The sequence below is a fragment of the Gracilinanus agilis genome, chromosome 4 (assembly GCF_016433145.1).
Source record: "Gracilinanus agilis isolate LMUSP501 chromosome 4, AgileGrace, whole genome shotgun sequence".
Taxonomy (NCBI): Eukaryota; Metazoa; Chordata; class Mammalia; order Didelphimorphia; family Didelphidae; genus Gracilinanus; species Gracilinanus agilis.
The window spans coordinates 114,060,047-114,081,822 of NC_058133.1; the positions used below are offsets into that span (position 1 = coordinate 114,060,047).

At 37.8% G+C, this 21,776-nt stretch overlaps 1 protein-coding gene across 1 annotated transcript in view; it reads right to left on the reverse strand.

Moving 5' to 3' along the window:
- Positions 1–12,099: 12,099 nt before the first annotated feature.
- LOC123245984 (39S ribosomal protein L47, mitochondrial-like) overlaps positions 12,100–21,776 on the reverse strand; it is an 85,206-nt gene continuing 75,529 nt past the window's right edge. Inside the window, exons 2-3 of the mRNA XM_044674953.1 lie at positions 13,815–13,909; positions 12,100–12,767 (exon numbers count right to left, since the gene is read on the reverse strand). Of these exons, the coding sequence (XP_044530888.1) occupies positions 12,100–12,767; positions 13,815–13,909 (763 nt within the window). The remainder of the gene's footprint in view (positions 12,768–13,814; positions 13,910–21,776) is intronic.

Genomic DNA, 21,776 nt, shown 5'->3' on the forward strand with positions numbered 1-21,776 from the left:
AGATATCTTCCATCTTCCTCAACATCTCATTTTTTAACTCTTCAATAGCTTATGACCAGCTTTCATTGTTTTGGGAAGGTTTGGATTTTTGTTTGTCCTCTTCTGTTGTCTGGATTTTCTCTGTGTAGAAGTTGTTGAGTGTTCCAGAGTTTTTCTTGATAATCTTTTTCTTCTGGGCTTCCCTATGGCTTGCCCCTTTGTTGGCCCCACCCCTTTTCAGCTTTGTCTTCACACTCAGGGTCTGCCTGTGCTTTCTAAGCTCCCAAGGGCTCTGGTCTCCTTGTCCTCGGGGTCAGGCCTCCTGGTAGTCCCCAGTCTGCCCCTCTGCCCGAGGCTCCTTCAGCGGTCTTGGGAGCTGCTTCCACAGCCACTCTCCCATCTGCCCCGGGTCCTCACTCCATGTCCTAGTTTGCGCTGGAGATCTTTGTCCTCACCAGGGGCTATGCCTTCACCCACACAGACGCTCAGGAAAGTCCCTGCGTTAGAGATCTTTGCCCGAGCCCAGGGCGATGTCTTCACCCAAGCAGACTGTTGGAATGTCCGTGCATGCCCCCCAGCCACTTGAGGTCCCATGTCTTGCAGCTCACAGGTGCAAGCCCTAGGGCTGCTAGTGATTTACTGGTTGCCCCAATCCTGTTTTCATTCTTGTGCATTGGCCTTGGTGCTGTGCGTGGTGTGGGGGTTGGGGGTGGAGGGGCTTCTTCCTCTCACGTTTTAGTGAGAGCTGTTTCACCCCTTTATAGCGTGGAAATGCCCCGATTCTGCGTACCTTCAATGCTGAGCCTCTTGTGGGGTTCCTTCATCTGGGTTCATTTTTATGTCCCCTTGAGGAGTCCTGTATGCTTTGGTTAGGAGAGATCGAGCAGCTGCTCCTTACTCTGCCACCATTTTAACCGGAAGTCTCAAGAAGCTGTAGAAACAATTTTTGAGAATTGTTTTCTGACATTTTGCAATTCAGATTTTCTGCCTCCCTCCTTTGGCCCTTTTCCCAAGGTGGTAAACAGTCTTATATAGGTTAGGCTAATGCTTTCATGCAATACTCATTTCCATAGTCTCTATACTGTGATGGATCACATACCACATATACAATAAACTTGTGAAGGAAATTAAGTTAATGATGGCATGCTTTGATCTGTAATTAGATTTTAATACTTACTTCTTTGACTATGGGTAGTGTTTCTTGAAGTTATCTCAGAACCTTGTTTTGCTGATAAAAGTTTAGTCCTTCACAGTTGACCATCAATCAATATTTCTGTTACTATATATACTATTCTCCTGTTTCTACTCATTTTACTTTGCATCAGTTCATGTGAGCCTTTCCAGGTTTTTCTGAACACATTCTGCTCATAATTTTTTATGATGCAATAGTTTTCTATTACAACATTATATCACAGATTGTTCAGCCATTCCTCAATTGATGGACATGAACTCAGATTCTAATTCTTTGTCACTACCAAAAGAGCCGCTAAAATATTTTTATAACAATAGATTATTTTCACCTATCTCTGATCTCTTTGGAATACAAACCCAATAGTGGTGGTGTTGGATCAAAGGGTATGCCTACTTTTTTGGCCCTTTGGGCATGGTTCCATATTACTCTCCAGAATCATTTTATCAGTTCACAGTTCCACCAACAGTGCATTAGTATCGCTTGTGTCTTCTTAATAAGATTCCCAAATATCCCTAGAGGATGAATCCTTAGAATATATTAGAATCCTTAAAATATCTGCATTATAACATTGTTCATGTCATACCTGCTAACCGTAGTAGTGACATGGACAAAGCTCTGTCCAGTGCCCTCTTCTCTTTTCTTTTCTGTATTCTCTCCCTTTGCGATCTCACCTACTTCTATAGGTTTAATTATAATTTCTATTGGTGATTCCCAGATAAATTCTCCTGAACTGCAACCTCATGTGACCAACTGTTTTTTGAACAACTCTGACTAGATATCCTGTAGGCATCTCAAATGAAACATGCTGAAGACAGAACTCATTACCTTTCCCTTAAAATCTGCTCTTATTTCCAACTTTCCTGTTACTATTGAGGACCCTAACATCCTCTCAATTATCTAGGATCCCAATCTTAGTCTGCCACCTTCATTCCAACTCATTCCTCATATCACCCCCCTACACATTTTCAAATCTACCTTCAAAATCTTTCTCTTATGCATTCTCTTTCTCCACCCTTATTACCATCACCTATGTTTAGGACTCCATATCACCTCACACTTAGACAATGACAATACACTTCTAATTGTTTTCCTAGAATTATTCCTTTTTCTAGTAAAATCCATCTTCTGCTCAGTGGCCAAAGTGATTTTCCTAATGTTTTTCTTAACATGTCACTTTTCTACTCAATAAATTACAATCATTTTCTATTAACTCAAGGTCAAAATATAATGTCCTTTGTCTGGCACTTAATGTCATTCATAAACTGGAATCTTCTTTCAGTTCCAGTTTTCTTACATGTTACTCTTCCTCCTGTATTCAATAACCAATGATAATAGCTTACTTGCTTACACGAGCACTCTATCTGTTTCTGTATTTTTGTACTGATTTTCCCCCATCCTTGGAATGTCTCACTTTGGACTTTTACCTTCCTGGCATCTTTCAAGATTTAGTTCAAATTCTGCTTCATTCATATAGCTTTTCCTGGATTTCCCCCCTACACACACACTCCTAATTCCTTCCTCTCTCTCAGATTACTTTCCATTCTCTGATTACCTTCTATCAATTCTCTATTTGCACTGTGTATACCTAGTTATTTTCCTGTTTGTCTCTCTCCATTAGAATGTAATCTTCTTGAGAGCAGGAGCTGGTTTTGCTTTCTGTATATACCCAACACTTAGCACCATATCTAGCACACAATATGCACTTAATAAATAAATGCTTGTTATCTTACTAATTATAGGGTTTTGAATTTCTGAAGTTATCTTTTAGCCCACAGCATAAGTTTTGCATTATATCTATGTTGTAAATACAAGAGAAACTCTTTTGTTTATGTGTATGTTTGTTTTAAAACCCTTACCTTCTGTCTCAGTATCAATGCTAAGACACAAGAATGGAAAGGGCTAGACCAGTAATGGGCAAACTTTTTAAAGAGGGGGCCAAAGGAAAGAAAATACTCATCTGTCATTTTGTTTCTAAGGCAACTCTTTCAAAGTTTCATGGTATTGTATCCTACTCATTGTAATTGTCAGATAAGGAATAATGTCGGGCAGTCCAATAGAACATTTCAGGGAGCCTGCATCTGGCCAGCGAGCCATAGTTTGCCCATTACTGGGCTAGACAATAGGGGTTGAGTGACTAACCAGGGTCACAAAGCTAGGAAGTGTCTGAGTCCAGATTTGAACCCCAGACCTCCTGGATCCAGGATGGTTCTCCCTCTACTGTGTCAATTAGCTGCCCCTAGAAGAAGTCTTAATAATTTCATTAAGGAGGCAATCAGAGGAAGGGCAAAGATGGACAGCATAAAATTCACAAATTTAGAGTTGAAAGGATCTTAGATAATGCATATTCGAATTCCTGCATTTTCTAGAAGAGAGGTAAAGAGGTGAAATGACTTGCCCAAAACCTTATAGGTAGCAAGTGGCAGAACCAGAATTTTAACCCAGATCCTCTTACACTACAGTGATCAAGTAATCTTTTGCTATCTGTCATGTGTTGTCCACCTAGAAGGGGGGATTCCAATAACAGGCAATTTAAAAAAATAGAGAAGGCAACAAATAGAGGGCTGGCAGTAGTGTTAAGGTTTAGGAGAATAACTATGGAAATTGTGCTTGGACAGGATTTGTAATCAAATGATCTGGGGAACGTATGATGAGGGGAATGTGCACTAAAAATTATGTAGGAGTTGCTGGATCCCTATGTGCCATCTTCATTCTGCTTTTTAATACTGTTTCATTTCTCTGAACCCCTGGCTGAAACTCTGCAACTTACATAGTGATCTGAACCACTTACATTCTTGTCCTTTTATTCATTTATATTTATTGGTGCCATTAGCCCTATTTCAAACATTTCATCTGCCTCCTCTTCCCTCTCCCATGATTTTGTTGTCATTAAGTCATGTCTGGATCTTTATGACCTCTTTCAGAGTTTTCTCAGCAAAGATACTGGAGTGGTTTGCCATTTCCTATATCAGCTCATTTTACAGGTGAAGAAACTGCGGAAAACATGATTAAATGACTTGCCCAGGGTCACACCTTTAGTTAGCATTTGAGACAGAAATCAGAAAAATGAGCCTTGCTGACTTGCAGGCCCAGCATTTTATTTCCTGTGCCACCAAGCTGTCCCTGATTGTAACTCATCAAAATCTTGGTCACATAGCTCAGAGGCTGAAACTTTGCAGATCATTCCAGCAGCAATGATCCCTCCCTTGGATTAACTCCTTTATCACTTTGTTTATTTCCCTCTGAGGCTGATTATCACATTTTGCGCAATACTAATTAGTGCTCAATATATCTTATGTCCCTCCACAATATTATAAGCTTCTTGAAGGTAGGGGCTGTGTTTTATTCATCTTTGCTTACCACACAGTGCCTTACATGCAGCAAATATTCAATAAATAACTGGTTGAATGAATACTAGAAGAACTGTGATCAGCAACTTAGAACCTTACTTCTGGGAGGGAGGAAAAAAAAACAAACTCTAAACTAGTGTGGAGATGTATTTCAAAGTTTCCTTAATCATTGATGGAAATGAAAATGTTATTGAGTCAGTCAGGTGTAGGGAGAAAGAGAAATGGCCTGCTTTGAGATGTAATGCAGAATCTGCAGAATCTGTAGAAACCACAGCATCTGGAGGCATCCGGTTTGGGGATATTTTTAATTCTTTCCTATTTAAAATTCCAATCTTTCTTCTCCTTTCTTCAGTTCCCAAGCCAGATGCTGCCAGGGCACCTCTCTTCACTGCCAAATGGAGAAGAGCATTATCTCCACAAGCTGTAGATCTTGCATAAAGTGCATTAGTCATTGTTAGGACCCACAACCTTGCAAATCTGTCTCCAAAAATATGACTAGCTCTGTGTGTGTGTGTGTGTGTGTGTATGTGTGTGTGTGTGTGTGTGCGTGCGTGCACGTGAATGCAGTTTGAAAGCTAGGAGAGATGCCAGGGTAGAGAAACATCGAGCATGAGCTGGTGCTTTGGAAGGTGCCAGCATTTGAGGCTTCTTATCCTAGGACACCCCCATAATGACCATTCTAACCCGTGGATGGGAGTGGATTATGGATTGGAGTTAAGAAGATTCCTCTTTCTAAGTTCAAATCTGGCTTTAGACACTAGTTATATGACCCTGGACAAGACAGTAAACTATTTTTGCCTTGGTTTCCTAATCTGTAAAATAAACTGGAGAAGGAAATGGAAAGCATTCTAGTATTTTTCCAAGAAAATATTGAATTAGGTCAAAAAGAGTCTGACGTGAATGAAAAACAAATAAACAAAATAAATAACAATAATAACAGCAAGGGATGGTGGAAAGAACCCTGCAGTTGGAATCTGGTGAGACCAAAAGTTCAAATCCTAGCTCAGATACTTGCTACCTGCATGAATTTCTATACCTGGCATTTATATCGTGTTTTAATGTTTGTAAAGCTATTATTATCATGATTTTACAGATGAGAAAACTGAAAGAAACTGAGAAAACTGAAACAAGTTAAGTGACTCCCCCAGGGTCATACAAGTAATAATTGCTTAAGGTCTGAGATTAAGATTTGAACTCAAGTTTTCCTGACTTTACCATCTAATTACATATATAAGTTTGTATGAACAAATTACCTATGCAAACTCAAGTAAGTAACCTTTCCATTCTAAGCCTCAGTTTTCTTTTCTATAAAATGAGGATAACACTTGAAACATCTACCCTAAAAAAAATAAAAATAAAAGCTTTACCTTTCATCTTAGAATCAATACTGTGTATTAGTTCCAAGGCATCAAAGACAATGGGGATTAAATGACTTGCCCAGCGTCACACAGCTAGGAAGAGTCTGAGACCAGATTTGAACCCAGGATCTCCTGTCTCAATCCATTGAGTCACCTAACTTCCCCCCAAAACATTTACCTTTAAGAGCCGATGTGAGGAAAGAACTCTGTAAACCTTAGAGTGCTATATAGGCATGAATTACAATATAAGCCAAGAACTCAACTAAAGAAACTAGCTCCAGGAAATTTTATTTGAGTCTACTTCTCTCCCTCAAAGTGCTCATAATACTTTTTCCTTCATATTTCATTCCCTTGTATCATAGGTCTTTGGACACATATCTCTTTCCTATCCACAGACTATTAGATTATAAATACTGGGAGCACAGTATGTTGCATCTATTCCTGATCCCCTATGTGTGTTAAATGTAGTAGCAAGTGCTTGATAAATATTTGTTGGTTGGACAAATGGAGATAACTAAGCCAGGTATTCTTCCTAGCAAATGATGATCTTGCAGTGGCTTGGAGTATGAAATGCAGAGATAATTAGTATTCATATAAAAATACACAAAAGTATTCATTGTTTTCTTCCCTGCTTTCACATCCATGTCATTCTTATGGGCTCATTCCCACATTCAACTCTCAGGAGGAAGAGGCTTCTCTGTTTTCTGTGTAGGCTTCCACTCATGGACTATTACTTGTTTTGTCTTTTCTGGCTAGAAACTGACAGGGCAATTGAGACAACACTTTTCACCTGGAAATTGCTTGTTATAGAAAACCAACCTAATGCTTGTGTTGTAATAATGAACTCATTTTAAGCCAACAGGCAATACAGTGACTGCTTAGGTTCTCATGGTTCCCTCTTCTGCTCATTTAAGGAGTTTACCAAGTGAAAAATTACAAATATCATCATAATCGTGCTGAGCCCCCAATTAGGAAAATTCCTAACATTTATTCAAAGGTTTGGCTCTTTGCCTCAATTTTTATTTTTATTTATATCTTGCCAAACCCATATGCTTTTTCATGTTTGAAGCAAAATCTAGGTTATGAGAAATCTTTGGGTAAAGAAGCATCACAATATTAGAATACCTGTTAGTAGAAAGGAACTAAGAGGTGAATATGGGAAAGAATAGATCATTCCTTAGAATTTGCACAGTTTTTGAGATGAATAGTTTTTGGTGTTGACATCAGCCTGAGTCTTCTATTTGGGGGTTCCTGTGGGGTCAAAGGTTCTATTTAATCTCTCTTCTCTGCAGTAACTCAGTCCTACTTATACTTTCTCTTGTTGTTGGTCACTCCTGTTCTGTTAATTCTTTCTGGCTCAACTGTTTTTAGGCCTATTCTTTCCTTTCAACATCAAAGTGCTCAAAATCTTATTCTGAAGTGGCCCACTATTTTATAGACAAGCCACAGGATGTGATTAATTTTCAGCAGCCAATCTAAAGACCATTTTCTTTGTAATATAATACTAACTGATAAAAGACTATTTTCACACTCATTCTAAACCTTATGATTGATTGATTCAAGAGAGAAGTTTTTTCACCAGGATAAAGTATTGGGGATTAGCAATTTGATATTTGCTTTAAATAGGGAAAGATCATTTCATTGATTTCTTCAGTGGAACCTCTCTCTCACATTTTGTTTGTCCCTATATGTGAATCTCCTTCCACTCCACTCCACTGTCCATACAGTTCCTTTTCTAGAGCAACAGACATAGTAAGCAACATAGGTTCATACCACAGTATCCCAAAGCTCTCAGTAAGTGAGATGAATATATATTGTCTTCCTCCAAACCAATTATTTTCTGCTGAGTAAAAAGTAATGAAAGAGATAGAAACAGAGACACAGAAAAAGAGATAGATGGAGAGAGACAAAGATACGGGGAGATAGAGAATGAGACAGAGATCAAGACAGAAACAGATAAAGAGACAGAGATATCATGAGGATAAGAAAGGATGTGGATTTTATAGAATCACAGATTTTTTAATTGGAAGGGGCCTCAACACCCACTTTGACCCAACTTATGCCTGAAAAGGAATCTTTGTTGCAACACATCTCTAGTAGTCATCCAACCTTTAATTGAAAATCTCCACTGAAAAGGAACCATTTTATAGAAATCCATTCCATTTTAGGATATTTCAATTGTTAGTAACTTTTTCCCTTAATCTATATCTGTTTTTTTTGTAACTTTCAACCTGTTCCTTATTAAGTTCAAATGAGATAATCTTCCACAGGACAACATTTATGTATTGAAATATACTATTAAGTAAACTATGGGCCTTCTCTTTTGTGCACCAAATAATCCCTGTTCCTTTAGCAAATCCTTAAAAGTGTAAGGATGGGATTTGTGCAAGGAGGATGGGACAAAAGGAGCCAGAAAAGGAGTGGCTGACAGTTGGTGATAGTTGGTGACAGTTGGGACCAGGGGAATTCTGGGAAATGCTTCAGAGGAAGGAGGAAAAGGGGTTCTGGTGGAGGACATCCAAGCTCAGATACAGTCCTGAGGGCTTCCTGAGGATCTTTCTTTGGACATTGAAACCCTGATTCCATGGTCAAAGATTCCGTCACATCTCACCCAGCAAGACTTCAATAATAGAGTCAGCTAAGTGTTTGGACTCCATTTTGGGAGTGATCTCTTAGTCTCTTTCTCCCATTACTCAACCTTGCTGAGAGACCCCCTTTCAGTCAAAACTTACAATTACAGAAAAGGATAGAAATAGAAACAGAAGGAGATGGGGGGGGAGAAGAAGCTTGGGAGTGGGAACCCCAAAGGCTCCCTCCTGAGTGAAAGACTCCATAGGAATAGAGAAGAAGGCACCCCAAATCCCTATGCCTTTCACTCCTTTCCCTAATCCCTGAATTGTGATTAATAAAAGCCATTCATTAGTCAGATAGCATTCCAAAGTGCCTGAGAGACAAGGAGAGAGAGGGGAACCATGGTTTGAACTAGGTCCCTCCATCTTGGAGCCAGACCACCTGCTGTGAAGTTGACTGACCTCAGGGGAGATCAACTTGTGTAAACCCCACCCTCATTCAAAATTGGATTGGGGTACCACATATCTCATCTTATAGGGAAGCCTTGCCCCCAACTCCTGAAAGGCAGCACAATCATTCAGGTCACCCAGTTTTCGGGTGACACCCCCTCAAAGTCTCCTAGAGTGTATATTTGGTGGGAGGGGAGAGCTAGAAGAGAGTCTCACCATACAGAATCTCTCTCTATCTCCCCTCTGTCATAACATTGGTTACTAAGCTCTCTTAATTATTACAAAAGGCATATATTTGAGATAAGATACTGGTTGTACTCCTTCAGATGCTTGCTGGTTTTACTGATGCCTTTTCCAAAATAAGGTGTCCAGAACTTAATGCAATATTCTTGGGTTGTGTCAATATATTAATATTGACTTGAATATTTTTGTTGAAACCCTGCTTGAGGAGTCCAAAAATATGGGAAAAAACTGTTTCCAGTGACAAATGGGCATTCTTGAATTCTGTTATCCCTTTAATTTTATTTCAAAAACACTAAGGGTCAGAGTAAGTTATTCAGCATGGGATAGTGGGAGGAGCCTTAAGCATGTGTTATAAGTTTCTTATTAATAGAGACATTCATTCTCTTTATTCATCCCTGCCAGTTAGTGCTATAAGTTCTAAATTCCTATCAGTAAGCTTGCCAGATTTAAAAAAAAACAGAGTATAGAGGAAAAATATTTAAACTGGTTTGATTGCTGTGACAAAGGAAAATTATTGTCTGGCTGATATATTGTATTAATGCTGAAATTAATCATTTGGGATATCTTAATTTTTCTAATTATGCCATATCCACATATGACACAACCTTCTCACACTAACACGGCTGACTAGGTGTCATTAGGCCAATGCCACTGCTTTGAGGCAATACTACTAGAAACAGGGTTGGCCACAGGGGGAAATAGCAATGGTTCTTTCCTACCTCCCCATCATTTGTCCTTCTATTTTCAGTATCCTCTCCTGCCATTATATTGTCCCAATATCCAGACTTTCTTTTTTTAGAAAAGTAACATTAAATCTGGTTCTTTTCCTTCTCCCTTCCTTAAGACAGTATTTATTTGTTCTATGTATTATTCCCTTTGGAATTTTGTAGAGGTAGATTTGTTCATCATTCATAAGAAAATTAGACATGTATATGATGGAATAGCCTATGTTTAAAGATCTCCTGGGAAAGAAAGTAGCAGAGTCTTTCAATCTTACTGACCCTTAACATTTGACATTTGAATGGTGACTCAATGGGTTCAAAGTATAATAATGATCATATAGAGAGTAAATCAATTTGTGACTCATTCACATCATATACAGTATCTAATATATAGTACTATGATAACTCTAATTATATCATAGAATCATCTTCAGAAAGAAAAGGACCCAGAGGAAGCTTGGTGGCTCAGTGGATTGAGAGCCAGGCCCAGAGATCCTGGGTTCAAACCCTGACCTCAGATACTTACTAGATTTGTAACCCTAGGCAAGTCACGTAATATCCATTGCCTAGCCCTTATTGCTCTTCTGCCTTGGAACCAATATATAGTATTGATTCCAAGATGGAAGGTAAGAGTTAAAAATTAAAATAAAATAAACTTGGGACTTGAGAGGATGGAGCAAAAATGGTTAATAGAGAGTTGATTTCCAATATAAAATAGTGAAATTGTGAGAGAGCATCCAGATACCTTTGATAAGCTCAAATTATCTGATCCAACTGAACTATATCATAGGACACTGAAAGAATGGACAGTTATGATTCCTAAATCACTGCTAATGATTGTTAAAAGACTATGGACTTTCCAGCTGTGTGACCCTGGGCAAGTCACTTAACCCCCATTGTCTAGTCCTTACCATTCTTCTACCTTGGAGCCAATACACAGTACTGATTCTAAGAGGGAAGCTAAGAATTTAAAAAAAAGTATGTTGCAGGAGATAAAGTGTAAGACTAGAAAAGTAGGAAGGAGCCTAAGTTATGAAGGAATTTGAATGCCAGTACAAAGAATGATTTTTATGTAATCTTGGAGGAACTAGGGAGCCACTGGAGTTTATTGAGTAATGAAGTGACATGGTTAGACCTGTGCTTTAGGAAAATCATGTTGGCGAAGATGTATGGGAATGGAGAGAGTACGGCAGACCCACGATTGCCATAGTCTATGTGTGAGGTGATGAGGACCTGTACCAGAGAGGTGGAAGTATCAGAAGAGAGAGGAGACCATACTGAAGAGATTTTGCAAAGCTTGGNGAAGGAAGGAAGGAAGGAAGGAAGGAAGGAAGGAAGGAAGGAAGGAAGGAAGGAACAAACCTGAAGAACTTATATGTAAACCATAATTGAACAATAAATATTTCTGCTGTATCACCAGTACACAACATTTCAACTTCTACTTGAAAATTCACATGGTGAATGAACCTATTTATTTTTCTGTAAAGTAGTCCATTGTCCTTTATGTCAATTCTAAATCTTAATAAGTCATTTCCCTATATTAAATTGAATATTTTCTCCTACCCAATTGCTTGTAGTTGTGCTCACTGGGACCAAACTGACCTCTAGTAACTAATTTTTCTTTTACATGTCAATTCCTTAAATACTTGAAGATTGTTATTTAATCTTCCCCTTTCCCTACAAGTATTCTTTTTTTCCCCAAACTAATCATTCCCAGTTCTATTAATCAATCCTGAATCATATCTTTGTATCATTCTATTTTCCTTCTTTTAAGTACATTCTATCTCATTGGCATAATCCTAGTATTCACAACTAAAAGTATTGATGCAGATATAAGTTAATATAGAATTGAATAGAAGATAATTGGATTAACACCTCCTCATCCTAGCTGTGTTGTTATTCTTATTATAGCCTATGATGACATTCACTTTGTTGGCTGCCATGCCAGTGCTTATTCATTTTGAGCTTTCATTTCATTAAAATTCTCAGACATTTTTACCCTTTTTTAAACTTTATTTATATGTTTATTTGTTTTCAGAATAAATTTAAGATTTAGTTAAGAACGCTGAAAGGCAGAATTATGAATATTCAAACCTCATATGGTCAAGTGAATTTTTTTTAATTAACCACCTACTTGGAGTTAACAGCCAGTCTTAAACTAAATGGAAAAAATTTAATTTTAAAGGGTGAAATAGAACTAGGAAAAGTAAAGGAGTTCACTGTGTCTGTGGTTAGATTTCAGTTTGGGGCTTCAGCAGACATATGTGGAAATTTTCTTTGAAGTATCTTCTCTTTCCTTCTCTTTAAACTTTTCTTCTTGGCTTCACTATGCAAGTACTTTGCAAGCCTCAATCTGACAAACTGATCCACAAAAAGCATTGTAAAGTATTTATTTCTGTTGTATCTTTTGTTGAGGTGCCAGGGTATTACAGGCCACTGCTTGTACTTGTACCATATGATATGTCCAAAAATGTCTTTCCTGAAGTCACCTGGTCTTGGCTTTTCTTGACTTGTCTGAAGAAGTCTCAAAGCATCATCTCTTTCCTGAACAACTTTATCTAAAGCATCCATGAACTCTGTCACCTTTTCTAATTGCTCTGGACTCTGCATTAGCAATCTCTGTCTTTTGGTCTCCTGCTGTAACATGAGAAGCATGTTTCTTTCTTTCAGTAGGACATACCAGAGCTTATGCAAATCTTCATTACTCTTGCACCTTAACTGTTCATGGGTCCGTGCAGCACCTGATTTGACTGTTTCTGCTCCCCAATTTTTTGGATCATCAAAAAATTCTTCTAGTCCTTTTTTTGACAAAGTAGTATGAATTAATTTATATTGATGGAGGGGATTGATATTGGCTCTAATTTTGTTTAGCAAACTGAAAGTAAACCCGGGGCTGGCTGCCAGGGCTAGCAAGCCTGTGAACTTTCTGAGCCCCTTCTGTGCAGCTATTAGCTATCCTGCCATCATAATCATGGGGATCCCCTCATGCTGTGCTTCCCTAAACTTTATTTTTTTAAACTTTAGTTTTCAACTTTTATATATCCATCTCTTCCATATAATGCATTATTGAAGTTGACTTTTTAACCTAAGTAAAGAATTCGATATTTATTTTATATTACATTTCATCAAATGGATCAAAGCCCTTCAGTCTAGCCTGATTAGATCTCTTCATATACTGACAGTCACTTATTATTAGTTATCTCTCCTAGGTTCATGTCATTTGTAAAATTAGCAAACATGTAATAAAACCATAAATGTAGAACTAGAAGGGACCTTGGAGAATATTGAAGAGATATTGAAAACTTTGATAAAAATCATACATAGTATAAGGCCAAAGACAGATCATTGGGTAACTGTCTGGTAAAGATGCTCTTTCCAGTTAACATAAACACAATGATTACTCTTTGACTTCAAGCATCCAAACAATTGTGAATCTATCTAATCAGAAAATGTTTTCCACTGAATAACATAATCACAGAATCTAAAAGAATGAAACCCCAAGATCAAGCTATTTCAAACAATTTGGTTGAGATTTTTCTTTTGAAAAATCTCAACATATCAGTCAGTGATTCAATAAATAATTACTAAGTGCCTTTTATGTGCCAGGTACTATACTAAGTGCTGGAAAAACAAAATTAGGCAAAAGAGAGCTCCTGCCCTCAAGGAGCTCACTATTTAATGGGAGATACAGCAAACAAACAAATATGTACAAACAAGATATATATCTTTATATAGAACATACTTAAAGCAGGAAAAGCACTAAAATCAAGAGAGATTGGGAATGATTTCCTGAATAATCGGGACATAAAGGAAGTCAAGGAAATTGGTAAGCAGAGATAAGGAGAGATAAAATTCCAAGCATGATGGATAAGAAAATACTCAGAAATAAGAAATAAAGTATCGTGTTTATGGAATAGCAAGGAGATCAATGTCTCTGGTCAAAAAATACATACCTGGAAGGAAATAAGGTATAAGAAGATAAGAAAGATAGGTGGAGGCTGGGTTATGAAGGGCTTTGAACACCAAACTGGGCACCTTGTATTCGATCCTAGAAGCAAGAGGGAACTAGTAGAGTTTATTGAGTGGTGGGTAGGGAGTAATATGGTTGAACATACCCTTTAGGAAAATCACTTTGGCAGATAAAGTGAAGTTGAATTGGTACAAGACTTGAGGGGCAGATCCACCAATAGGACATTGCAATATTCCAGGTCTGAGGTGATGAAGACCTTTACCATCAGGATGGAAATATCAATCAGTGTTTATTTGAAAGACATTGAAAAAGTGATATTGACAAATCAGCTTTGGCAACAGTTTGGATCTGGGTGGGTAGAGGGTGACAAATAGTAAGAAGACTGAAATCTGGAAGGACTAGGAGGAGGATGTTTCCCTCTATGATGTAGGGAAGTTAAGAGGTGGGGAGGGGTTAGAACAGGGGTCGGCAACGTATGGCTCTCGAGCCATATCTGGCTCTTTTGAGGGCCAGATATGGCTCTTTCTGCAGGAGCCATGAAGTCAATTTTTTTCAGGCGCTGTTACAGGAGCGCACTGTGAACACTGTATGGCTCTCACAAAATTACATTTTTAAAAACGTGGCGTTTATGGCTCTCATGGCCAAAAATGTTGCTGACCCCTGGATTAGAAAGAAAGATAAGGATAAAAATAATAAGATAACGATAGTCCAAAATCAGTTTTGGATAAGCTTCATTTAAGATATTGACTAGAATCCAGTTAGAGATGAGTGAAAAGCATTTAGAAGTGTGAAAGTAGAAGTCAGCAAGGAGGTTAAGAGAGGTTAGATAGATTTGAGAAACATTAACAGAGAGATAGTAATTAAATCTTTGTGGTTAGCTGGCTTCTGCTTGGCGACCTCTACTGATGGACAACCCACTATATTCTATGGCAGCTAATTCTCCTTTTGAATAGATGTAAGTTTTAGGATTTAAAAAAATTACATCAGACTTAAATGTTCTCTTGAATTTGAGAGTTTTATGCCTAGTTCTAGAGTCAAGAAGCCCAAGTTTCATTTCTCTTCCATATAAGAGTCCTTCAAATATTTGAAATAGTTAACATATCCTCCTTAAATCTTTTCTTTTTAAATTAAACACTCATAGTTCCTTAAACTAATCCTCATGTAGCAAGATCTTGAGGTCCTTCATCATCTTTGTTGAATGAATATATAAATAGGATTTATTAAGGATTTATTTTGTGAAATTTCACATTATATCACAATGTATAATTTACAATTATCACAATGTTCTATGTGCTAGGCACACAAAAATAGAAGTTAGATCCTGCCTGCCTTTGAGTAGATTATATTCTAAAAGCAGAAGACAACACATGTGGGGATTGGTGGCCTGAAAAGGTGTTTTAATCTGGTTAATCTCAAGGATAGTGAAGGGAGCCATTAATCTGATATACCTAGAAACAATAGTAATACTACTGAAACAAGAGGTAGGAAGTCAGATTGAGGTGGGGTATATATATATATATGGCAACAGGTTGAAAGGTAAAATATAGCTAGGATAAATTAAAAATTTTAATTTATTTTTTACCAATTACATGTAATAACAAATTTCCACTTAAGTTTTCCTAGGATATATGATTGAACTTATCTCCATCCCTCCTTTCTCTTTCCCCTCTCAGTGCTGGCAGTCATTTTATCTGGGTTATAGATATATTATTTAGATGTATTTATATAGATGTAGCAAAACATATTTCCATATTGCTCATTTTGTAAGTAATCTTATGAAACTGAAACCCCAAAACTGAAACCCCCCCCAAACAAGTGCAAAATCATATGTTTTCATCTGCATTTTATCTCCAACAGTTCCTTCTCTGGAGGTGGATAGCATTCTTTGTCATAAGCCGATCAGAATTGTCCTGGCTCATTGTATTGATAGTAGCCAAATCTATCACAATTGATTATTACACAATATTGCTATTACTGTGTACGTTTTCCTGGTTCTGCTTATTTCACTCTGCATCAGTTTGTGAAGGTCTTTCCATAGGATGGATGGTTTAATGGAAAATTAAACATGGTTTGGGAGCAGCTACATATTGGAACTCATCCATGTTTGAACTCATTCATTCATGATGTGGAAAAGTTTGGCCCTACGGGTTAGTGTTTAAAAATTAAATGAAAATGTGAAGTATGTCAAGGTAGATGTCAAGAAAATGGCCAGAGTCGATGGCTGGATGAGGTACAAAATTGTTTTCTTCTGTACATGTTCCACATTTTCAGTGCCATTCCCAAAACACAGGATACCCCCTCCAAAAATCAAAACAACAAAAAACTGATCACACTTCTCTGGATGAGACCTAACTAGGACAGAATCCAGTAGTAGTATGGTTATTCTAGTCCTGAGCACTGCCTCAAAATAAAGTCTATAACCAAAATTGTTGTTCTCCCAGACATATCATATTTCTATTGAGATGCTAGTTCACTAAAACTTCCATTTATTTTTTAGATAAATTACTATCCTTCTAGATCTCCCTCATATTTTACTTGTGAAGTTGATTTTTGAACCTATTATTGACTTCATATTTATTTCTATTAAATATTATCCTATTATAGATGCAGATCAGTTTTTTATTAAATCTAGAATATGTTATCTTTCTCTCCTATTTTTATGTCATTTGCTGATTTGATAAGCATTCCAAATAAATCTTCATCCTCATTAATTAAAAAAAAACTGAATAGAGTACCAAGGACAGATCCATAGAGTCGCCCTTTCAAGCTGACATTAATAAAAATCAGTGACTATTCTCTTGGTTAGGCCATTCAGACATTTCCAAATCCACCTCACTACTATTTTCTAGAGAACATTTCTAAAAATGTTCCAAAATAATAGAATGAAAAATTTTGTTAAATAACTTGCCAAAGTCCAGGTAAAGTATATTAACAGAATTCCCATGATCTACAATAGCAAGGAAAATAATTAGATTAGTCTAGCATGACCTGTTCTTAATAAAACCATACTGACTTCTTGGGATCACTGGTTCCTTTTATGGTTCACTAATCGTGCTTTAAATATGTTCTAGAATTTTACCAGAAATCAAAATCAAACTCACCTATAATTTTCAGATTCTATTCTCTTCACTTTTTGAGAAATTAGACTATATACCCTCTTCCTTTCCTGCCACATTTCTTCCATTCTTCAGTCTTTTAAAGATCACTTAGCAATAATATCTGTCAGTTCTTTGAATAATATAGTTCATCTGGACCTCATGACTTAAAGTCATCCAACAGCCATGTTCTGTCATTTTCTCCACACTTAGCTTGAGTTTCAATTCTCATTAGCCATTCTTTATATGTTCTCTCCAGTCTGAAGATTACCCTCCTTTGCAGAGAAAACAGAAGCAAAAATAAGAGTTGAATAGCCCTGATTTTTTTCCATCATCCATTTTCATTATGCTATCCACTGCAAACAAAAGTCCTATCTCATCTTTGATCTCCCTCTTTCCTTCAATATAACTAAAAAAAACACACCTTTTTTGCAGGCTTCAACTTTCCCAACTAGTGTTGGGTTATTTTGAGCTTTAGCAGTACCAGTATTTGTTCTTATAGGATCATTCTATGATTTTTATTTACTCTCTGTCATCTATCTTAGTTTTATCTTCTTTTTAATTTTTTTTAAAACCTTAACTTCTGTGTATTGACTTATAGGTGGAAGATTGGTATGGGTAGGCAATGGGGGTCAAGTGACTTGCCCAGGGTCACACAGGGAAGTGTCTGAGGCCGGATTTGAACCTAGGACCTCCTGTCTCTAGGTCTGGCTCTCAATCCACTGAGCTAACCAGCTGCCCCAGTTTTATCTTTTTTACATATCTTTAAAAACATCTATATTGATCACAGAATTCCCTGGGCAAGCTTCTTGGTCTTTTTGTCTGATCAAAGTGGTTTCTCTTTATTTCATTAGCATTTCATTCTTGAGTTTCCTATCTCTTCTATACTGAATTTTTGTTTCAGTCCACTGTTGTTATAAAAAAAAGGGAACCAGCTAATAGTGCCAAAAGAAATAGGCCTTTATTATGGGTGCATTTTATCGCCACAAAGAAAAATGTTTGAGACATGAAGGTAGAGCATAAAGAAAGAAGACAAGGGAAGAACATCTAAGAAATAAACATGATGTATAACTAAAGTAGCTAGGTGTTAGATGTCAGATATGGCCTCAGACATTTACTTAGCTGTGTGATTCTGGGCAACTCTCTGCTTCAATTTTCTCATCTGTAAGTTTAAGAAGATAATAGCATCTAATTGCCAATTTTGTTGTGAGGATAAAATGAGATAATTGTTATAAATCACTTTGTAAATCTTAAGGCACTATATAAAAGCTAGTTGTCATCATTATCATCATCTACTAGCACTTCAGAGGAGGAGAATACTTTGATATTCAAAAGAACTCAACTCTTAGGAGAGATAATCTTTTGGCCCCAACCAGAGGAGGATCAATGATTATTCAAGAGACATGTTCCCCTACAGGCACACCTAGGTCAGTTACAAACTATAGGGTCACCAGATAATGGAGTAGAAGGTTTGGTTTTTCATTTTCATAGAGAGGGACAAGTCTATTTACATACTAATGATTGGTTTCCCACCTCTGATTACTCAGGCAGAAAGGTGCCAATTACCTAGGAAGCTGGAAATTTCCAGATACAAGGATACAGGAGTTCTAGAAAAAAAATCTGGGCAAGGAAGGAAAGAAAGTTCTAAGAAAGAAGGGACATATCAAAAGCAAAAATGGCTATAACCAGAAAGGATAAACCAAAAACACCAGAGGTTTGTCTGAATAATAATAATTTCCTTGTAGAATATAAAGCTACCGGAATAGATTTTTCCCTCAATTCTTTGAAATCTGCTTCACCAAAAAAAAAAAAAAAGGGGGGGGGGGATGCGTTCTAGACTACACCTGCATTTCCTCTTTTATTTTTCTCTTTAACACAGATTAAATGATGAAGTCATCACCTGCCCTCAAGGTACTCCTTATTTCTCCCCCAACAACCAAATTAGCCTTGCTGGTAAGAAACAGTTCTAAAATGACAGTTTTCCTCACTGGTTTTCCAGATTTTTAAAGAAGGAAATCATCATTAATGTAAACTAGGAAATTATTTTCTTCTCTGTTTGATAAGACAGAGATAGAGGAGAGAGAAACAGAGATGCAGAGACAGAACACTCCATGTGTCTATATTACATCTCAGTAAGAGACTTGCGATGTTCTTGAACTCTTCATCTACAATAATGAATGACATTAGTATGAGACATTATGGTTTACAATGAATTTTCCATTGGCTGTTTCTTTGCTTCTCAAAAGGACCCTATGAGATAGGTAATGTTGGTATTATTATTTCCATTTCACAAGTGGAGAAGCATTGAAATGCATAGTCATGTTCATATAGACCAGGGGTTGGCAACGTATGGCTCTCGAGCCATATCTGGCTCTTTTGAGGGCCAGATATGGCTCTTTCTACAGGAGCCATAAAGTCAATTTTTTTTTTCAGGCACTGTTACAGGAGCGGCACTGTGAGCACTTTTACAGCTCTCATGAAGTTACATTTTAAAAAATGTGGTGTTTATGGTTCTCACAGTCAAAAAGGTTGCCAACCCGGGGTTCCGGGCTAAGATGGCGGCAGAGTAAGAAGCAGCTCTTAACATCTCCTGACTGAAACACACAAAACTCCTCAAGGGGACATAAAAACAAGTCCAGACGAGCGGAGGAACCCCATAACAGGGCACAGTGTAGAAGGTAGGTGGAATCGGGGCATTTCCATGCTATAAAGGGGTGAAACAGCTCTCACTAAATCTCGGGCTGAGCAACCACCCCACCCCTACCCTCTCCACACATACCACCTATAACGCTGAAGCCAGCTAAAAAGAAATAGAGCAAGTTTAGGGCACCCATCAAGTCATTGGTAGCTCCGGGGCCTGTTCCTGAGAGCAGCAAGATTTAGGACCCCAAAAAGCTAAAGAACACACACGAACTCTGAGCGTGGGAGCAGGACACAGAGCGTGGGCTCAGGGAACAGAGCACAGGAGCAGAGCGCAGTCGTGGTTGGAGGCGCTGTTGGTGGCAGACACAGCCACGAGCTAAGGCTCTGAAACCCTGAGTGGGGAACCAGTGCAGACGGGTATACGACTGTGGAAGCAGCTCCCTGAGACTTGTAAAGAAACCTCCAGCAGAGGATCAAGCAAGGGGGTCCAACAGGGGGCTTGACCTTGGAAAAAACTAGAACTCAGACCTCAGGAGCCAAAAGACCGCGGACAGACCTTGAGCGCAAGGATAAACCTGAGAAGCTGCTGGGCTAATGATGGCTACCCAGTCCCAGGAAGTTCAGAAGAGAAAGATTAACAACAAGAAAAGAAGTCTTTAACACTCGACAACTTTTACACAGACAACCGAGCAAACACAGGAGGAGAACAAACAAGCATCCGGACCCTCCTCAAATAAGGAAAACTCCTCACAAGCTATGGAAGAGTTCAAAACTGAGATTTTGAGGAAAATGGAAGAGATCTGGCAAGAAAATAACAGTTTACAAGGTAGAATCTTGCAATTGGAAAGTGAGGCTAAGAAACCAAATGAACTGATGAGCAAATTGAATACCAGAAATGACCAGATTGAAAAGGAATACCAGAAGATTATAGCCGAAAACCAGAATATTATAGCCAAAAACCAATCCCTAAAGGCTAGAATTGAGCAATTAGAAGGTAATGATCTCTCAAGACAACAAGAACAAATAAAATAAAGTCAAAAGACTGAAAAAATAGAAGGAAACATGAAATATTTCAATGAGAAAGTGACAGACCAAGAAAACCTGTCTAGAAGAGACAACTTGAGAATCATTGGTCTTCCAGAAAAACCAGAAATTAATAGAAACCTGGACTCCATACTAACAGAAATTATTCAGCAAAATTGCCCTGAAGTCCTACAACAAGAGGGCAATATAGACATTGAAAGGATCCATAGAAAACCAATTACATTCGATCCAGATAAGAAAACGGCCAGAAATATAATTGCAAAATTCAAGAGTTTCCAAGCAAAAGAAAAAATCTTACAAGAAGCCAGAAAGAGACAATTCAAATATCAAGGAGCACCAATCAGGATCACACAGGATCTAGCATACTCAAATCTAAAAGATCTCAAGGCTTGGAATATGATATTCAGAAAAGCAAGAGAGCTGGGCCTGCAACCACGGATCATCTACACATCAAAATTGACTATATATTTCCAGGGGAAAGTATGGGCATTCAACAAAATTGAAGAATTCCAGGTATTTGCACAGAAAAGACCAGGACTAAATGGAAAGTTTGATATCCAACCACAAAAATCGAGAGAAACATGGAAAGGTAAATAAGATATAGAGGGGAAAGAAAGAAAACTTATAATTTTTAAATTTGCCTTTTTAAGGGCCTGAGTGAGATCTAATTATCTGTATTCCTATGTAGAGAAATGTTATGTATAATCCTCTGTAGTGAACTCTATTCACTATTATAGTATTCACTATTATAGTAATCAGAAGAATAATTCACAGGGTGAGGGTGGAACACTAAATAATCTAAGATGACATGGGGGATGGGAAAGAAGGGGTGAATAGCAGGGACACCAAGAGAAACTTGAGTGAAAAAGAAAAATAGGATATTCTATTACACACAAAGAGGGCATGGGAAGGAGAGGGGACAAATACTATTATAAGAAGGAAAGGAAGAGAGCATTAAGAGGTAATAATCAAACCTTACTCTCAGTGTAATCAACCTGGCGAGGGAAGAGTAGCTATACTATCCATTGGGACATAAAACTCTTATCTAACCCTTCTGAGAAAGTCAGAAGGGATAAACCAAGGGGAGCAGGGGAGTGGGGAGGTCATAAAAAGGGAGGGGAGAAGAAGGGGGAGGGAATTCATAAGGCCTTTAAAAACAAAAA